The 20,596-nt window shown below is 33.0% G+C and overlaps 1 protein-coding gene across 1 annotated transcript in view; it reads left to right on the top strand.

Annotated features, from left to right (window-relative positions):
• Positions 1–11,142, top strand: part of LOC129952658 (serine protease filzig) — a 37,463-nt gene extending 26,321 nt beyond the window's left edge. The window contains exons 2-7 of the mRNA XM_056065402.1: positions 5,276–9,478; positions 9,540–9,726; positions 9,800–9,984; positions 10,166–10,281; positions 10,338–10,457; positions 10,527–11,142. Coding sequence (XP_055921377.1) covers positions 5,276–9,478; positions 9,540–9,726; positions 9,800–9,984; positions 10,166–10,281; positions 10,338–10,457; positions 10,527–10,691 — 4,976 coding nt within the window. The 3' untranslated portion in view covers positions 10,692–11,142. The remainder of the gene's footprint in view (positions 1–5,275; positions 9,479–9,539; positions 9,727–9,799; positions 9,985–10,165; positions 10,282–10,337; positions 10,458–10,526) is intronic.
• The last annotated feature ends 9,454 nt before the right edge of the window (positions 11,143–20,596 follow it).

The raw sequence follows: 20,596 nt of genomic DNA, 5'->3' as shown, positions 1-20,596 counted from the left end.
GCGCAACAATGGACTTATTAAGAGGCGAGTTCAGTGAACATTTTGTTTAACGTTCGGGACCTGTCAATTGGTTCCCTAGATCGTGCGATTTAACGCCTTTAGACTATTGGTTGTGGGGATATGTTAAAGCTCGTACAGACCAGCCCTCTTCAATTGCCGCATTGGAAGACAACATTGAAGCATTTATTCGTGAGATACCTCCCAAAATGTTGGAAAGAGTATGCCAAAGTTTGACTAAGTGGATGTACCATTCGAGGCGCAGTCAAGTTCAACATTTGCATGAAATAATCTTCAAAAACTAAATTATATGGAAGAAATGTTTTGAAAAACTTTCTTATAGCATTCAAAAAATCACCCTTTTACATACAAATATAATTATAATAAGGCTACAAAATTGCTTAATCTCGATACAAGAAATAGTAAGTTGGGAATTTTTTGACAAGCTCCCTTTATCGTCTACAGCAAAAGTCAAACTCAAGGCCAGTTGAAACTTCACGGAAATCTGTTTTCTGCTATTAACTCTGTTGCTATAGATCCAATGGTGTTAACAACTATTATCAACATTTTTAAGCAGACAGTTTGCGACATTTTGTACACACTTTATAATTTCAGATAAAGGTTCCTAGGAACCCTCAGTGCACAGACATTTTTAACTTCCCATAGGAACTTATTGTAATGGGTCCGATTTGTCGAATTGAAAATTTTGACATTTTTCGAAGTAAGATCCCTAGAGTCGAAATAAACATTACCCAAAGTTGGTAAACATTGAATTTCGATTCACATATCATTTCAAAAGCTTTAAATTAAGGCTTCAAACTCCTTTTATCTTTCAGTAAAATTAAATCCTAAAAACTAATTTAACAAAAGTTGGTAAAAATGGATTTTCGACTCAAATATCTCTTCAAAAATTTGAGATTATTCCTTCCAACTAATTTTAACTTATAAGAAATATTGTTTTCAGCATTAGGAAAAATTTTAAGAAAAATCGAATTGAAAGTTTTTTACAAAAATTAAAAACCTAAAAAAAATTTAACAAAAAAATGTTTTTCGACATAAATATCTTTCAAAACTTTGAGACATTGGCTTTAAACTAATTTCGTTTTCAACATTCGATAAAATTTTGAGAAAAATCGAATTGACAATTTTTTTTACGAAAGGTAAAAACCTAAAAAAAAACACTACTAAAACTTGGTAAAAATTAACTTTCGACTCAAATAGCTTTTAAAAATTAAAAATATTGGCTTTCCAGCAGTCCGTTTTTTCATAAAAAAATAAAATCTATGAAAAGTGGTACGCAAATTTGGTAAAAATTGATATAAGCTTTTAAGCAAGATAAATCGACATACGGGAAGTTATTAGTGTGGATCGCATCCCAGACTCATTTTTAGTAATAAGTTGTTAAGTTAAGTTGTTAAATTTTAACCGAATCCAATCTTTCATCCAAAAAAAAAATAAATAAATGGTGAGACTGGGTGCTCCAAATCGAATTTCAACAGTCGTGGTCATAAAATTAAGCCACAAAAGGAATGTACCCTATTCTCTTCAATAAAGCTTTCCTGTATCACTTTCTGTCCGTTTTTTTAACGGTTAACAACTAACATTATCTCAATATGAAAACCGTATGTTACCTAAGGTTAAAAGATGTTTTTCTTTTAAGCAAAAGCGTTTTATTTCCTCTTAAGTCGCAGTGCAGGTGGTCACACAATTAAGCCATTATATTTGAAACAGGTACTTTTATGTTATTCCATGTAGATATTTTATCAAAATATATTAAAACTGTTTTATTAAAAATTCAAATATTTAATTGATAACAGTCAAGGGAAAAAATAAAACCTCTACTCCATGTGATAGAAAAATTATTGTCAAATGCTTCAAAAAGTACAAAAATGTTATGAAAGTAAGCAAATTACTAGGTTTTGCTAGAGGTAAAGTTAGGAACGCAGTTCGATACTTTTTAAAAACATCAAACCTTTGACAACCTACATTGAAAAGAGCCACGAAAAACGACTCCGGCTGAGGACAGAATATTAGTTAGGCTTTCTAAAGTGAATACATTTTCAACATCCGTTCAATTAGGAGCCAAAATGGAGGAGAACTATGATGCATAATCATCAGCAAGAACCATAAAAAGGCGACTACAAGAAAAAAATTAATGGACGAATCGCTAGACGTAAGCCCAACCTGTCAAAAAAAAATATTGCTCGAAGTATGAGGTTTGCTAAAGAACACCTTTATGAAAGTCTAAATTTTTGTAATTTATTCGTGTGGAGCGACGAATCTAAGTTCAACGTTTTTGGCAGTGGCGGAAGACAGTATGTGAGGTGTCCTCCATTGAAAGAATTAGACCCGAAATATACAAACAAAACTGTAAAACATGGAGGGGTTTCCGTGATGATTTGGGGATGTTTTACATCATCAGGAGTTAGTCCACTGGTGCAAATTCATGGAAGTATGACTGAAGACATAATGTACATTTTGGACAGTCATTTAAATAGGGATTATGCTGACAATTTACAGAACAACGACCCGAGGCATTGCTCTCGGGTCGTTAAATCCTGGTTTGAATAAAATCCAATCCAAGTCCTGGAATAGCCTGCTCAAAGCCAGGATCTAATAGAAAATCTGCGGCGTATTATAAAAAAAGCAGTTGCGGCTAGAAAACCTACGAATAAGGCTTCTCTTTATTGGAACATTGTTAAAGAAGAGTGGTCAAAAATAACTCCTGCCTAGTGTTCATTGCTCCTAGGAACAATGCAAAAAAGATGAGCGGAAGTAATAAATAAAACAGAAAGGATATTTAACTAAATACTAGCTGCATAGAAGGTAAAAAAGTTGTCCTCAAAAGGGTTAGTTATTTATAAATGTACTTCATTGCAGATGGCTCAATTACGTGTCCACTTTCAAAATCGATTAAAACAACATATCATTACTGTAATAAGTTGTTATCATCTGAACTTCTAGTTACTAAATGCATATTTTGCATTAATAAATTAATTTCTCATTGTGTTAAAATTCTTCATTTTCAACGAAATCTTTTGCTATATATTGATGGATTAATTGTATGACCACGACTGTACAACAATTTGGTGAATTTGTTCAACTTGTCTTGATTTTTAGGAAAAAGCATGCCAAAGTAAATTTTTTGAATTATTAAAAAACACATTAATTGCGTATTTTCTATGGTGAAATTCTTATTTAAAAAAAACTGATACTAACTTAACAGAACTCTGATACTATTAAACCCAAAACTTACATAATTATAATGTTCATTTTGTTGTAAGTTCTTTATTTCATAGAATACAAAAATTACAATTATAATTTTGTTCAAATTTTACTAAACAAAATGTATGCTATGATAAATCTTTCTATTCCCACCGAACGAAAATGAAAACAAATGTGTACAAAATAATGGTTAACCTCAAGCAAGAGTCTAGGTACTTCAAGATTGCTATCTCAAAGATTTGTGTGTTATGTCTTGGTTTTTTGTTGTATTTAAGCCAACAAACCTTAACAAGATCTTTGCCTCCGGCGCCATGGATAGTCTTACTTTTTGTTTCTCTATACCAACAGAGGGAACAATGACTTGAAACTAAGACTTAATTTCAAGTTAAAGCAAGTTCTAATAAATTTCAAACTCAAACTTATTAACTATATTTACCTGTTATTTTTCTATTAAATGTTAGTTAAGTTAGGTGGGGCAACAGTCCATGAAGAACCAGGGCCTAAGGTCTTACAACTCTTAACCATTCCTGTGTGCGAGTAATGTTGTCAGAGATGGAAGGGACCTACAGTTTATATGCCGTATCCGAACGGCTAATTCGAGAAATCGCTTTTCATGACAAGAATTACTTTTGGAGGATTTGTCAATTCCTCGCAAGAGGCAGTACCCGTGAAAAAAGTTAGGTGGCACAGGCAGGGATCGAACCCAAGACCCCTTGCATGACAGTCCAAAGCACTAACCATCACTATGCGAGTTCTATTAAATGTGTATCTTAAGCCACTATTCAGGGCAGATTTACTCGGACTTAATTTTTAATTTAAGTGGACAAAAAACTATACCCCTTGCCCTTCAAACAATTCAGTCGTAATACTAACTCGGACTTCCAGGAATGCCCCCATCAATCTACCTTTGAACTCAATTTCGGACGTACTTTCAAGTTTAGATATTCATTTTTAAGCCGTACATCAAGAATGTGAAATGATTTAACCAACTCTGTTTTCTCCTCCCATTTAAACGAATATAAAAAACTTTAAAACCAATGTATATCTACATACCATAAATTTAGTCCAATCTTTCATTACAGCTGTCCCACTGTGTTTGTCCCATTCCCATCATCATCATCATCGTGAGGGAGTAAGGTTTCCGCTTCTAGTTATAGGTTGCCTTGCTTCGTTATGTTCTTCGAGCAAGTGAAAGTTATACCACGTTCCTTCTGTTTTTCTTCTTAAATTCAGAATCGACGTCCATCGCGAACCTTTATTTTGTTTTTGTTATTTTCTTCAAGATAACTTTCAATTTCATCAACGTTATTATGCAAATTCTTTTATTGTCTGTAGATATTTTATTTATTTTTTTGGTAGAATGGTAGAAAAAGATTTAAATAATCAACTTGTCAGAAATAAAAAAAAAAAGATAATATTCTCTTCGATTAAAAAACCAAGTAATTTGGTCGTAAACGATATCGAATTTATCTACATTAATTACCCGAAAAACTGTAGGTACTTAGCTCTATGGAATTTATGTACATATATTTTAAGTACTTACCATATACCGACTTAATTATAAAGTGAAAGCATTTTTTTTTGTTGTTCTTTTTGGTTTCTTTTGAAGACCTTTGGCCAAATTCCAAAAATATATTAGTCAAATAAATGAGGACAAGTTATTTTTTGAAGAATAATTGCACCTTTTTTTGCTGTGCAGACTATTTGGGGAGAAATGGAAAGTTTTGAAGGTAGGTTGATGTTGGAACAGGGAACTTTACTAATAGAGGTTAAGAATGTGATACGAGGCATGCATATCAATAAGGAGGGAAATGAAAGTGCATTAGGGCATTTGAGAATTTGAATCACGCATTAGTCATACAACCAGACTTGTTATACTTTAGTTCCGTTTGAAAACCTTTAAGAATATCAATTTTTAGAAGACTTATATGACCCAATAGAAATGACTAAGTATAGACTACGTACATAGCTAGACTACTTATCATTTTACTTCTAGGTTATTTCTATTTTTCCTTACCATCTTAATAATTGTATGTTACTTCTTTCATTTCAGAGGGTCGTAAACTCTTCGGCGGCTATCGGATAACACCAAAGCACTGCAGAGGAACAAAAACACTTTCAGCCTCGGATCCACGTTCCACTGGGCCAACGATATGTATGTTCAATCATGAATGTGCTCAGCGCAATGGTGAAGTTGTTGGAGCCTGTATGGATGGATTCCTCTTTGGGGCTTGTTGTCAAGTGCCACTGTCAAACGCCTATCAAAACACTCTCATCCAAGATGCCCAAAATCCCAATTATCAATCGTCTGCGGCGATAACCCATTCGACAGAGGGTTATGATTCAGATCTTTATGGAGGCAATCAGAAGTTCGAGAGTGACGAGTTCCAGGAGATTCAAAGTTCATCAAGCAAGCTGCATGATCCTTTGCCGACAGAGTCTTCCTACATGGATGAATTGGTTAGTCAAAAAATTCAGAAGATCAATATGACTTCAGGCTCTTCTTCATCGCCGACATCAGGAAATAAAGTCTTTTATGTTAATAAGGGTTCTGTGATGGTTTCGTCACCATCATCTGTCTCGAATGGTGATGATTATATCATATTGTCGTCAAGTCAATCTCCTTATGGCAATGGAAATAATGGAGTGAGCTTCACAACTGAATTGCCAACAAAAATATCGACTGAATCAATGGACAACGAAGATTCTACCCAAGTTCCGATGATAATGAGCGAAACAGTGCACAACAAGAAGAACTATTCAAGTGGTTCTTTGGATCTGGATATGGGGGAATTCACACATAGCGATATAACTCATCCGGGAGCAGAATCGGTTCTTATCGATAGTGACTTGCAATTCTCAACAGGGTATGGTGGACCCCAGTCGGTGTACGTCCCACCACCAGCCCATGCAGAAATCATTCCTCCACGAAGAAAGCCCAGTCCCATATCAGGTCAAACCACAGGTGGTCAAAATAAGAAACCAACAAATGACAAATATGTTCTTATTCAAACACTTGAAGCCTCCAAGAAGCCTTCCCAGGGAGCTGGAACTACCTCGACCGGAATATCGACCAATATCGATTCAATTGAATCCATCATTCTTATGTTGAATGGAACAAACCACGGACCAACGTACAATGTTGCCAACACAAGCCCCTCCTTCAACCAGGCTTCATATGGCCAAAATTCAGGCTATGGGGTTACCCATGGACCATATGTGAAGGTTACAACAGCAAGGCCTATTGTTTCTGTGACAACTGGTTCAGGGGTTGTGCTGAGTGACCATGTCTCAACTTCCACTTCTGAAACATCCTATTACGAAGAACTTGACCCAACAACATCGAGCTTTTCAGACACTTCCGATGAGAGCAATAACAAGTACCACTCCATAGAAATGTCGGATGAAAATCCAAGCTTCGTCGAGATTTCTGCGGCCCCTCAAAAACAGACAACATCAAGCAAGATCGAAGCAAGGCCACCTGTAGGACCGCCACAAAACTCTTATAATACAAATTCCCAGGAAGTTAACGATTATGACAGCAACAATCATAATTCCCATCATGCAGATGCTGCTAACCCGAATTATGGTTACACCAGCCCAGAACAGCCAACTTCAGACTTCAATAAAATGCCAGCCGTAGGTGAAGCCTACCCCGTGATGGATGATGAGACTTCAGCTTATTTTGAAACCAGCATGCTGTCACAAGAGGAAGCTATGAATCAAAATGTGAACAAAGTTCAAGCCCAGCACAGTAAGCCACCCCAAGAAGTTATTGTTCAATCCCAAGGAGGCTACTATGGCGATAACAATCTAAGCAAAAAACCTCAAACTCAATCCGTGCTTCAGCCGCAGTCAAGTATGTCAACCCATCAAAGACCTTCATCCCAAATTCCAAATGACCAACCAATTAAACAGCAAGCTCACATTCAAAACTATCAAGAAGTAACGCACAGTCGACCAACATCATATCAGTCATCAACTCAAAGCTACGAGCAAACCTCAACCCAGGTGCCCTCGAGAAGTCCACCTCAGAACTATGAACAAATTTCCCAGAATGGACCATCTTCGCAGAGACCGGTCCAGGACTATGAGAAAATCTCTCAGACGGGCTACATTTCACATCCAACTCCTTCCCATAGCCACGTTCGACCAACTTCTCAAATCCTCACCACAAAGTATGAGATCCAGTCCACCACTCATCGACCATCGTCAACAGCTAGACCGACGGAAAAACTTGTGGTCACTCAGGCGTACGATGTCAAGGAACAAAACTCTCATAGCACCTCGAGACCTTCCCAACAGCAGTTCGATGATGACGATTCTCAAGATAATCAAAACGGATACGGTCAAGTAAGACCAACACAAAGCACTGGCCAACAACAACAGAATCCACCCGCCCAACCTGAAAAAGAGGTTACACCCACACCTGAATCACAGCTTATCGCTCAACTTACTGATAGGATCAAGAATGGTTACCTTGCTAATTCTCGACCAACAAATCAAAATCAAAACATTGACCAGGATCAATACCTTCCACGACCGACACCACAAAGCGGTAGTGCGCAAGCAGGTTTTCTCGATAATAGCAACTATCAATCTACTGGTCGCCCAGTTGCTGTAGCCTTTGATCAAAATGGAAACATCCAAGCCCAAGCCGGTTACTTTTCACAGGCACCAAGTTTTGAAAAAATTGAAGGTCCTTCAAGGCCCTCTCAAACTCCGGTCCTGCGACCCAAGCCAGAGAAAGTTACCTACGCAGATGTTGAAACATTTTCTCAGACAACAATTTCCTCTACGTCCCGACCAGTCACGGTACATTCCACAAAGCGTCCAACAAAACGCGTTACCAAACGTCCAACAACACCCAAGAAACCAACAACTAACAAACTCTCAACTCAAACCCATTCCTCCCAAAGTGGACTGCCCCCAAGTCAGGACAAGAATCACGACGCCACAAAGCCTTCAAACCAGAAGCAACCACTCTCAACCAGCTATGTCACAGGTCCAACAACTCCAAGACCCGATATTGATCTATCCTTAGTCCAGAGCTCACCGACATCAAACAATCAACTTGCCGATAAAGTTGATTCGTACATAAGTTCGACTCAAGGACCAGTTTATAGCTCGATATACTTGTCCAGTCCAACAGATGAGATCATCATTCAGAACGGTCCAGTCGGTTCCATCAATCAGAATTACAACAAGCCTCTGTTCGTGAAGATCCCATCGGCTACACAAAAAACTCCTTCACCTACAATCGTCATAACGCCAAAACCTACAGTCGTAAATCTCATAACGGCTAGCTCTTCCCCCTATCGTCCGAACACCACCCCTGTTCCGAGCAATTCTTACATCTATAGCCCCCTTGTTACGCGTCGACCTGAATACTCTTCCAGCACTCAAGAATACATCAGCATTCCTCAGGTCACCTCAAACGAATTCGATGACCCAGGCTACTCAGGTCTCCACACTCCAACAACACCTGGTTCAAATAAGATCCCCTCTGATGACAGACCGGCATTCCCAGGCTATTACGGGCCTACTCCCTCTTATCCGACATTTGAACTACCCAGCGATAAGTACGGAAATATTAACGAAGAAGAAGAGGAGACCTACACTTCCCCGAACGACTTTGTCAACTTCCCGCCTGTGAGGAACCCAAATCTCAACATGTCCGCCACTTCCAGTTCTGTGACTAACGATTTAGAACTGTCTACCCCGGCATTCGTGGAGGACACTATTCTCAAGGACAAAATGAACACTCTTGTACATAAAATCGTTGAATCACTTCAAGACAATTTTGAGGCCCTAGCCGATATGATCGATGAAAACAACAACACTATCGCGGGGTTTTCTGAAACCACTGCTGTCCCAACAACCCTAGTTACGCGGCGTCCCGCCAGCAAGGCTCCAACACGAAAGCCCACATCCAAGCCCAGTAGTGCTGCGGGACCAACAAGAGTTTCAACAAAGAAGCCTCCAACCAGGATAAGTACGGCAGCGCCATCTACCACCAGGAAACCAGCAGCAGTGACGACAAGAAAACCTGTGGCAACCACTCGTAAGCCAACAACGAAAAAACCCGTTACAAAGAAACCCACCCGAAGGGTGACAGCCCCACCAACTACACCTCAACCAATTCGAGATGAATTGGTTGAAGATGAAGACGAAGTCCTAACTAACGAAGTCGATGATAACATCGGTGAGGAGACCAACGTTGCAGGTGGAGGTGGTGGCGGAGGCAGGAAATTTCGTAAGTTATTCTTAAGTAAAATTTTGAAAGGCCAAATTTTAACGGAGGTTTTTTTGTATAGAATGCGGAGTCCGACCACACATAAAATCGGGAAGAATTGTCGGTGGTAAAGGAGCTACTTTCGGTGAATTCCCATGGCAAGTCCTTGTCAGAGAATCCACCTGGTTGGGTCTCTTCACCAAAAACAAATGCGGTGGAGTGCTTATCTCAAATAAGTACGTCGTGACTGCAGCTCATTGTCAACCAGGGTAAGTGCGACAGCATCAAAAAGAAAATGTCGTCCCTTGGAATTGTAATTTTACGGTTGTATATTTTTTCCAGATTCCTTGCTTCATTGGTTGCAGTAATGGGAGAACATGATATTTCTGGAGACTTGGAATCAAAACGTTCCGTAACGAAAAATGTCAAGCGTGTTATTGTCCACCGGCAATACGATGCAGCAACATTTGAAAATGATTTGGCTTTGCTAGAATTGGAAAGTCCAGTTAATTACGATACTCATATTGGTAAGATGGTCTTTAAATATTCACAAAATATATATCTGGCTTAATTGGCACCCAAAATGAGTCTTATTAAATAAAAATCGGTTAATTTGTTATCAAGAACTTAGAACAATTTGAGAAATAAAAAGTCTTATCTCCGTTTTCAAGAAAGCTTTTTTAAACACTTTTTACTCTGATATTTCAGTGCCAATTTGCATGCCAGCGGATTCAGCTGACTTTACTGGTCGCATGGCAACAGTTACTGGCTGGGGTCGGCTGAAATATGGAGGCGGTGTTCCATCAGTCTTACAAGAAGTTCAGGTAAGTTTCATATCCAATTTTAAAATTCATCCATCTTAACCTCAAATCTTATATAGGTGCCAATAATTGAAAACAGTGTGTGTCAGGAAATGTTCAACACCGCTGGACATGAAAAGAAGATTTTGAAATCCTTCTTGTGCGCTGGATACGCCAACGGTCAAAAAGATTCATGTGAGGTAAGTAATCAGCAAATCTTTGAAGAGTCTCAAAGCCCTCATTGTTTTTACTTATTTTTTTCTCTATAGGGTGACAGTGGTGGTCCACTAGTCCTTCAACGTGCTGATGGCCGTTACGAACTAGCCGGAACTGTGTCGCACGGTATAAGATGTGCAAACCCTTATCTACCGGGAGTCTACATGAGGACAACATACTACAAACCCTGGCTGAGGAGTATTACTGGAGTAAAATAATTACAATCTTCAAGATTTCCATAGTCTTATCTAAAATAATGTGCTCTAGTTTTAAGTTAGTTAAAAATAGTTTAGTTAGATAATATAATATTTATTAAACTTGTGCTCTCATTGCGAAAACAAATTCCCGATAAAAATATTATGAAACTAACAAAATCCCTTTATTGTCAAAATTGTATGATGTCCTATTCGAGTGTTTAAAAATGTGAAAATGTTTTAACAACAACTAACAAAACAAATGTATTACTTTCTTTTCTTAAAGGGGGAGATTTATGGTAATTTTTGAGTGTTGTGTGATTGTGAAGAATTTTTATGAAATGCCAATTTTTAATTTTAAACTGTTAATATTAGTGCAAATATTTATTTATTTTTTAAAATTTATTTATGAAACTATTTATATGTATTTATGTATTATTTCTTTTTTAATATTTGTTTTCTTGATAAAACTTTAAAAAAAAAATAATTTAAAATTAAAAAAAAATATTTATGAAAGTCAAAAGTGGGAAATAATTTTTATTGTGGATATTAACTACGATAGTTTTTGTTGTTAAAACTTAGTTTGATTAGTAATAAAAACGTTTTTTTATCATTTAAACGAATAAAATAATATTTAAGTAAATTTTATGTATTTATTTGTTTTATTTATATATTTTTTAACTTAAAAAATTGAAAAATAAAAGCTTAAGTTTTGTAATAAGAATTTTGTGTTTTAATTTCTGTTGATAATGAAATAAAATTTTACGAAAAGATTTTGAAAAAAAACAACAAGGATTTGGCCTACAATTAAAAAGGAATAAATTCGGGAAGAAATAAACTCCAAGGAGCGTTTACTTTTATAACACTGCTACTTGCTGTGAAATTCAATTTTTAATAGAAACTTTGGCAGAACCGCTACCAGTTTAAAGGAAGTAAGGAAACAGGCCTATGAATTTCATAAAAGACAATTATTCAATGGCGGATCCAGAGGGGGGATCGTAGGGGTCATGAAACCCTCTCTGAGAGATAATTTGTTTGTATTTTTGTAGGAATTCTATTCAATTCAAAACTAATCGTATTAAGTCAATGGATATCACCCCTATTATATTTTGAATTATTTATTTTTTGTGTATGAAAACAAAATTTGTATTTTATCTTCTAAACTTTGTTGCAAAAAAATACCACTTTTAACTGAGGGCTGGACCAGGAACATAATATGAATCTGACATTCAGCTCTCTTCCAAAAACTTAACACAAATTCATCAAATTTTGACCAATAAACATAAAGCCTATGCAGTTAAGTTGTGTGAGCAAATATTTCCATCAAAGACATTCATCAAAAAATGGTTTGTTGTCAAAAACATTTAAAATTTTTGTAACTTGAATAATGCTTTAAATTATTGTCATTTATTTTTTTTTCAAGAAAAGGAGCAATGATTCAGGTTTTTAAGAAGAAACCTTGAATAAGAGATCTTCAATTCCATCTTATCTTTTTTATGCACATAAATAGTGAGCCTTGAAGTGATTTTTTACTTGCGACACATTGGAAATATGTCGTGGTTTTAATACTAAAAATTACAGCAGTTCCCATATAATTTTTTATTGTTAATTTGAAAATTCGAATTTTTCCAATATTTTTTCATAATTTGGCTTCTTTTTTTCAAAAAAAACATAATTTGGTATTGCTCCAGAAGGGTACCATTTATAAAGTCGTTATTTTGTTTTCAAATTTTCTCAAGAACTTAATCAGATTTCCATAATCTTGTCTTTCAATGCAAGCTCTTTTCGATGGTGAAATTTTCAAATTGGTGATGATTTTTGATGATCGCAAATGTAATTATTTTTTTTTTAATGGCATTTAAATTTTTGAGAAATTTTTTTTGCAGGTATTTCAGCCGTGCAATATATTTCTTTAAAAATTGATTTTCTGTTCAATTTAATTTAAGGAAATCTACATTTTGAAGGGAATTTGCTTTAGATGTTCTATAACTGAGATTTAAACACGAATTTCAAAACATAAATGTCCCAAAAACTGCAAAAGTGACACTTTTGTTAAACTTATGGATAATTGAAAACACAATGCACGGTTCGTATCTATTAATATAAAAGCTTTGAATCACTTGAGAACTGAAGTGAAAAGAGATTCTGAAACGTGTTATTTGTGACTGCCACACAAAAGTTTCTTCCCAGCTTTGTTTAATTTATTTTGTTTTTATTTTATATTCAGATAAATTATGAATTTAAATGTACTTATTTCCTTAAATTTAAGAACCAACAATTTTTCTCTCTACAATTTTAAAGTTTGGTTGACTTCTTTAAGATGAAGCTTCAGCTTTAATGTACGAGTAAGCAGACTAGTAGCAAAAGTAATAATAATTGAGTCCAAAAAAACTACGTCAAAAAAAACTGAAAATTCTAGATATCAGATTTTCTCATTTTCTTTGTTTTTGAATTTTTGTAGCGTTTTTCGCATTAATATAAATGGCAATAAAAAAATATATTTTTTTTGCAGGGAAGTAAAGTTTCAAAACAATTTCGTACACTCCTCCGTGAAAGCAATAAAAACCCTCTAAACTATTGTGCTTAAGCTCCTAAATATGGCATATTTAGAAAACTGTTAGAATCTTGGAATGCTTTCATATGAAGAAAGTCTACTAAATAAAATCTAAAAATCTAAAATCTAAACAGTTAGACTATACCTTGCTAAACAATAGCGTTCTAAAATAATAATAACTAAAGTTGTCACTTTCCATTCCTGACAACAGTACTCGCACACAGGAATGGTTGAGAGTTGTAAGTCACTAGGCCCTGGTTCACAACGGACTGTTGCGCCACCCCATTTGGTTTGAAAGTTGTCACTTTAGCCCTTGAAATGTGCACATTTAAGGTTAAGACGCACATTATGTTATTACAATTTTGTTAGCCTTCTGTAAAGAACATTTAAAAATCTGGATCCGCCTTTGCAAATATTAGATTATTGCAGAGATGAAGAAAATTGGACAAATAACTTCAAGAATACGATCCAATTTGAATTTGAAAAACTTGTATTCCACCTTCCGGTTGATTTATGCATTCAGTGGATCTGTAAAAAAAATATTTCCTGCATTTTTAAATTGTACCTTCGAAAACAAAATTGTTTTGAAAAAACCTTAATTTTTCAAATTTTGTATTTAATAATCATTATAGTGTTTTTTTTTTTTTGTATTTAATATTTATCAATTTTGGTTAAAAAATGTTTTTGGTGTGCAGTTATGTCGGAAGTAAAAAAAATATTAAAAGGCCGACCAAAAAATAGGGCCGCTTGATTAAAACTTCAAAAACAGTATATTTAGATAAAGAATGTCAATTATTTTTATTTGTTAATTGAATAAATTTGATATTGAGTTTTAATTTTATAAAATTAATTCTTTTTTTTTATAGAGTCAACTAGATTTGACATTTTTTTGGGGGAGTTGAGTACTATATTTTAGTGGCAATTCTCCAAAGATAAGTATTATAGAAAATTTGGAAATCTACTCTCTTTTATTTTCTTCTTTAATATTTAAGCATGCTTGGAAAAAACTATCTAAGCGAATATTTTTTGTAGACAAAATTCTTTAATATGTCAACATCTGCTCCAAATTATTTAATCCTTGACAAAAATTTGCCACACGGTCACCAAAGAGAAATCACCTTGAAGTTCATCTCAGATTGAGAGACGAACAGACATTTTTAAATGCATGTCAAAGAATTAATTTCTGTTTCCAAAATTGTAAGTGCATTATACCCTTCGCGGTTTGCCTACAAAGAAAATGTTTTACAAGTATAAAGTATATGTTTGGAAAAAGAATCCGAAACTGACACTACTGTTTTTTTTTAAATTGCAACTTCTATAGCGGTTGTGCATTAAGGTTAGCTTACAATTAACTGTAAAAGATCTTACTTGTGTGTAGAATTTTTTATGGCATAAATAGATAAAAGTTGTTTTCTCTCTAACGACCATATTATTCAGTTTATTCAAAACTATTTCCCGGCAAATATAGTCTTTTAATGGTTACGAATTTTAACTTTTTTAAGAAATTTGATTTAAATGTCAATGAAGTTTATTATTACTTAAACACTATTTTTATTCGATTTACATCTAAAAACAATTTGTGAAAAACTTGAAACTCAAAACCGCTTTAATACTAGTTTTACCGTAAAACTAATTTTGAAGAAACTCCAATATACGTTTATATTAAACGAATATCTTCTTAATATTTTGAATGTTTTTATTTTTATATATTACGTTACACTCTTGCCAAAATTCGTTCTACTTTCACGATACCACTTTTGAATATGTCCCTTTTATGCAGTGCTGTAAGGACTTCAAACATTTTTTTAGTACAGTGTTTCCCTTCACCCAAAAATCAGACATGATTTCGAAATCAATCCCAGATTAAAAATCCTACCAAAAATTTTACTTTTTTCACCCCAAACAAGATTATTTTTTGTTCATATTTTTTTGTCTCATAAAATTCTTAGCCATATACAGTATCGGACAAAACATTTGCAACTAGAAATAAAACACATTCTAAGCATTTTCTTGAAAAAAAAAAATGTATTCAGAAACATAACAATAGTCATATATTATTGAAGCTGTGTTCATAGTAATAAAAATATACAACATTTAGTAACTTAACGTTTAATTGTATCAAGTATCTTCAAATTCCCCGCGATAAAACAATTGCAACATTAAATTGAAATACAAAAAATTAATAAAACAATCCATATTTAATAGCAAAAGCTTTGTTTTTGACAACTACCTTGTATCTTCTTGACATGGATTCATTGATGGAATTTTGTTTCAAACCGCTTTTACACTTTTGAAAAAATAGTCCGAATTTCAATTGATTCTCAATTGTGTTTAAGCATGGTGACTGTGGTGGCCGATTCATAACAGTGATCTTATGATCATTAAGCCAGGTTTTAACTAGTAGTTATTGACGTGTGCTCTGGGTCGTTGTAATGCTGGAAGACCCAACGCAATGGCATTTACTATTCTGCACATGGCAACATAACGTCCTCTTAAATATTTGTGTACACATATTGGTCCTTTATTCCATTTATGCGATGCAATGGGCCTAAACCAGCAGCAGAAAAGCAACCCACGATTTTACATTCCCACCGCCATGTAAGAGTTTTTAAACAATACGCGACTTCTTCTTACGTAATATATTCATCACTTCCCATCAATTAAATTTCGATTCTTGACTAAAAAGGACTCGGCTCCATTTCTGCTTGTAAATAAAACACGAGTCTCTAAGCTTCCAATCTGAAAAATTTCACTTCCATTCATAAAAATCCAACCAAAATAAAAAAGGCAGAATGATTTGAATTCTACTTGCAAATTTATTCTTTAAAAAAAAATCACATTTTTTTCCTTTCGATAACTTATTTAAAAACTATAGTTTTTTTTAATTCTGTCTCTTAATTTGTTAATATAAAAGAGAATTATTAACTTACTTAAAAAATAAAACAAACAAAAAATGTAGAAGCTACAATTAAAAAAAAAAAGATAATAAACTTAATCAACAACAAATAAAAAAGAATGAAGAATAATAATCCCTAATTATAGCATAATTTTATTATACACTACTAATAGGTTTTTTTTGAATCTCATTATATTTATTTTTTAAATATTTACCACTTAAAGTACAAAACTTAAGAAAGAAAGAATTAAGAAGAAACAAAACTTATCACTGGAATAATTTTATTATGAAAAATACATTTTCATGCTTTGATTTGTTTTTTCTCTTTTAATTTATTTTTGTAACTTATTAATTAATATGTATGACATAATTTATGTTTTTAATTCATATACATATATGTGTGTATATATATATATTAATAATAATAATAATAATTTGCAATTATTATGAGTTTATAGGAAAATAGGAGGTGTGTCCAGACAAAACTCCAAACATTATAATTTCTTTGATTTCTTAATTTGCATTTTTGTTTTCTTAATTTTTTTATAAATTCTTTTATTTTTCACTTTTTTTATAATATGTAATTTTGTTAAACTTTTTGCTTTGTTTCAATAACACTTACATTATAATCTATGTAGGCATATAAATATTTTTTTTTAATTTGTTGTTTTCTCTGTGTAATTATTTTGTTTTGTATTATCCTTGGAAACAATTAGGATTCTTAATTCTTGTTTATTTTTTTTCATGTATTTTACAATAAATCACACTTAATTCATATATATATAATTTTTTGTTTGCAAGTTTATAGGATTTTAGAGTTACCCTTAATTTTCAAAGTGATATTTTTATATATATATAAATATTTATTTATTAATTTGTTGTTAATATTTAGGACCTAATAAGGAAATATTTAAATGCAAATGATATTTTTAACCAGGGAAGTGGCTGATTGACATTATTTCAAAACAACTAAAGTTTTAGAATATAAACAATAAACGAACTTTTAGTCACTTTAAAAAAATAAAAGATGTTTTCAAAAGACTGAAAGATTTGAAAGATTATAATTTCTTATAGATTTGCGGAGGTCAGAGTGAAAACTTCTAAAACAAACAAATTATAAAAAAAAATAAAGAGCATCTTTTATCCTATTTTGTTGTAGTACTTGTTTCAAAAATATAAGAACTGGTAATAATCAGAACTCTGCCCAACACGAGAGACATATTAACAAAAAAAAAAAAAGTAATTAATAACATTCATAACCAAAACAAAAATTACATAATAAGAATTATTAACTAAAAAAAACATATTTTTATATTTTAAAAAACGTCATTTAAAAATAAAATGAGATGAGAATATTTATCAGTTAAGTGAATGAATATAACAATGATTGCGAGCATGTTTAAGATGAGGTAATCGGATGTTCGTCTTAAATTCTAAAGTAAACAAAATTAAGTTTAAGAAAAAATTAAAAAAAAAAAAAAAAAAAAAACAAGCAACAAAGAGAAAAATAGTTGTTGTGTCTAAAAGTTGCTTATTTTCATGACTTTTTCGTATGAAATGATAACAACGATTGTTTTTTTTTTAGTATCTAAACAAAAAACATGATAGTTTGAATTGTTAATAAAAGAAAAATAAAGAACAACAACAAAGAAATCGGAAATAAAACTTAAAGAGGAAGTTTATCAGTCTTTTATTGAAAGGAAGTCTTTAAAAAACAAAGAAACATTTATGCAGTTTGTTGGGCTATGTTCGTCTTTCTTTTGTTATTACTTTTTTTTTAGTAGTCAGGCAAGACTATTTTTAAAAGATGTTGATCGATGGCAGTGTGTTTTTTGTTGCTATTATTTATTTGTAATATTAATGGAATGACGTGAATATATATTATATTTTATTTCTGTTTTATAATTAGAAGATGCATAACAAATTAAGGAATTCAATTCTAGCTCAATAGAGTAACCCTTAGTAAAGGTTTTATAAAGATTTTTTATTATTTCAAATTTTCTAAAAACATTCGTCACATGTTTCTACTGTACCAGGAATTTTTTAGAAATGTATCTGGACTTAATTTAAAACTCTTAGTCGACAAAACTGCATATGACATACACTTGTGGACATACAATTAAGTCATTGCATTTTTAGAAGATTTAAAACATTTGTTTGTCTTACATTTGCATCAACTAATGTTGTTATTGTTTTTTTAATAACGGATTATTTTATTTATATTATTACGATGGTACTTTGTTTTTTCCTTTTTCACATAACTGAGTCAAAGAGGTAAGTTTAATGTCTTTTTTTGGTGGAAATTGTTATTTATAATATTAAATTATATTTTAATTTATTTTTGATTTAAAATTTTCAATTTGGATAGTCAATTTCAGATATGGTCAAAAATAAATCTTCCACTCCAGAGGAACGGCGAATAATATGGGAAGCATACCGAAATTTGGGAAAAATTTCCGAAGTGGTTAATACAACCACTTTATCTGGAGGTAAAGTGTTCAATGCTATTAACCACTTTAAAAAATTCGGTTCATTCGACAACCGTCCTCGAATTAAAAAGCAATAAACCACTGCCCAGGACGACAGGGTCATCACAAAAATTTGCAAGAAAGATCCCTTTATGACATCCACTCAAATAAGGGTTGTTTTGGAGGAAAGCCAGGATGTCAGCGTTTCTGCCAAAACCATCAGAAGGCTTTTGGCTGAAAATAATTTGCATGACAGAATAGCGCGCAAGAAGTCAAATGTCAGCAAAAAAATTTAAAAAGCCGATTTAAGTTTGTAAGGGACCACGTCAGAAAAGATCAAGACTTCTGGAGTAAAGAGATATGGAGTGATGAGGTGAAGGTCAAAATTTATGGAAATGTTGGCAAGCCGTATGTTAGACGTCCCAGAGATGCTGAGCTGAACCCAAATACACCATAAATCATGGTGGCGATTCTATTATGGTTTCGGGGTGTTTCACAAGCCATGGTGTCGGTCCGCTGTGTCAAATAAACGGCAAAATGATAGGTGTTGACTACCGGGATATACTGGACACAAATCTTCTCGGCGACTACCAGAACTAATTACCCCAAGGATGGATCTTCCAGCATGATAATGACCCCAAACACACGTCAAGAGTTGTGAAATCTTTCCTTGAAGAGCGTAGAGTGAATGTTTTGGGGGGGCCAGCGCAGTCTTAGTCGAACTTAAACCCCATAGAGAATTTGTGGGGCATTCTGCAAAAAAAACAACCAGCAAGACTATTCTCTGGAGTATTTTGCAGGAAGAGTGGACAAATATTAGCGTAGAGCAATGCAAAGGTTTGGTGGACTCCATGCCAAGGAGAATAGCCGCGGGATCAAACCAGAAAGGCTACAAAATATTAACGGTGCGCTTAAAAAAATTATAAAAAATGTTTTTTTTTTCTTTTGTATTTTTTTCGGGTGACTTATAATTATATGGCCACTTATTTTATAAATTATTAATTTTTTGTTAAAGATATGACTATTGTTCGTTTTTTTTGTATTATTGTTTTTATAAATATTTAGAATTTGAATAAATTTTGTTTATGTTGTAATTTGTATTTAATATATGGATTTGTAGATTTCATTCTATAAAAATGACTTAATTATATGACCACAAGTGTATGTGTGCAGGATTATTTGCAATATATTTTGATGATTTTGAAATAGGGACATTAACTCTTTGACATTATCGATGAGTTCTTCATTAAACAAAAAAGACAGTGATTGCAATAGTAGCCTTACTGTATTTTTTATTATTTCATGTCATTTTGAAATTCATAATATTGAGTTTCTTCAAAAATACAGTCAAAAAATTAAATTTCAAATAAATCAAATTAGAGTTTGAATAATAATAATAATTAAAGAATTTCTTATAACTCAAAGATTGAAGATTGAAAAGAAATTTTATAGAATTGCTTTTAGCAAAAGCTTTAAAAATTAGAGGCGTTGTAATTTCGGATTCATTATTTTTCAAAGCACAGTTATAACTAATTTTAAAGTTTGATAAGCCATTAGTGCTTAGAGAAAACATTTTTAAAAAAACTGTTCAGATAGGCCAAATATTTCTACATAGTGGTCACTGAAGAAGACGACAGTGGGGTTTTTAGTTCATATGAAGGTGACAACTTAATTTTTACTTTTTGGCCTTCTATTCAAAGATTTGTATCATTCATGTAATTTTAATTTCTAATTTCTAATTATAAATTAAGTAAAAATTGTAATGAGTAGGTTCAAGTTCTTGAGGGAAAGCACTTTTAATTGAAAACAACATACACAAAAGAATTTAGCATTTAAGGAAAGTATTTCGTAATTTCTAAAATATAATTGACAAATATGATATTTAATTTAATTTTTTGTCTTGAAAAAGTGATCATTACTGGTTTTTCCACCATTGCTTTCGTTTTTTTACTACATTTACGATATTAAATTGCGAGTCATTGATACTTTTCAATTTCGTGTAATTAGTAAT

Source organism: Eupeodes corollae, chromosome 3 (genome assembly GCF_945859685.1).
Source record: "Eupeodes corollae chromosome 3, idEupCoro1.1, whole genome shotgun sequence".
Classification (NCBI taxonomy): Eukaryota; Metazoa; Arthropoda; class Insecta; order Diptera; family Syrphidae; genus Eupeodes; species Eupeodes corollae.
Note: the sequence above shows the minus strand (reverse complement) of the source record. Positions and strands in the feature narration are given on the sequence as shown.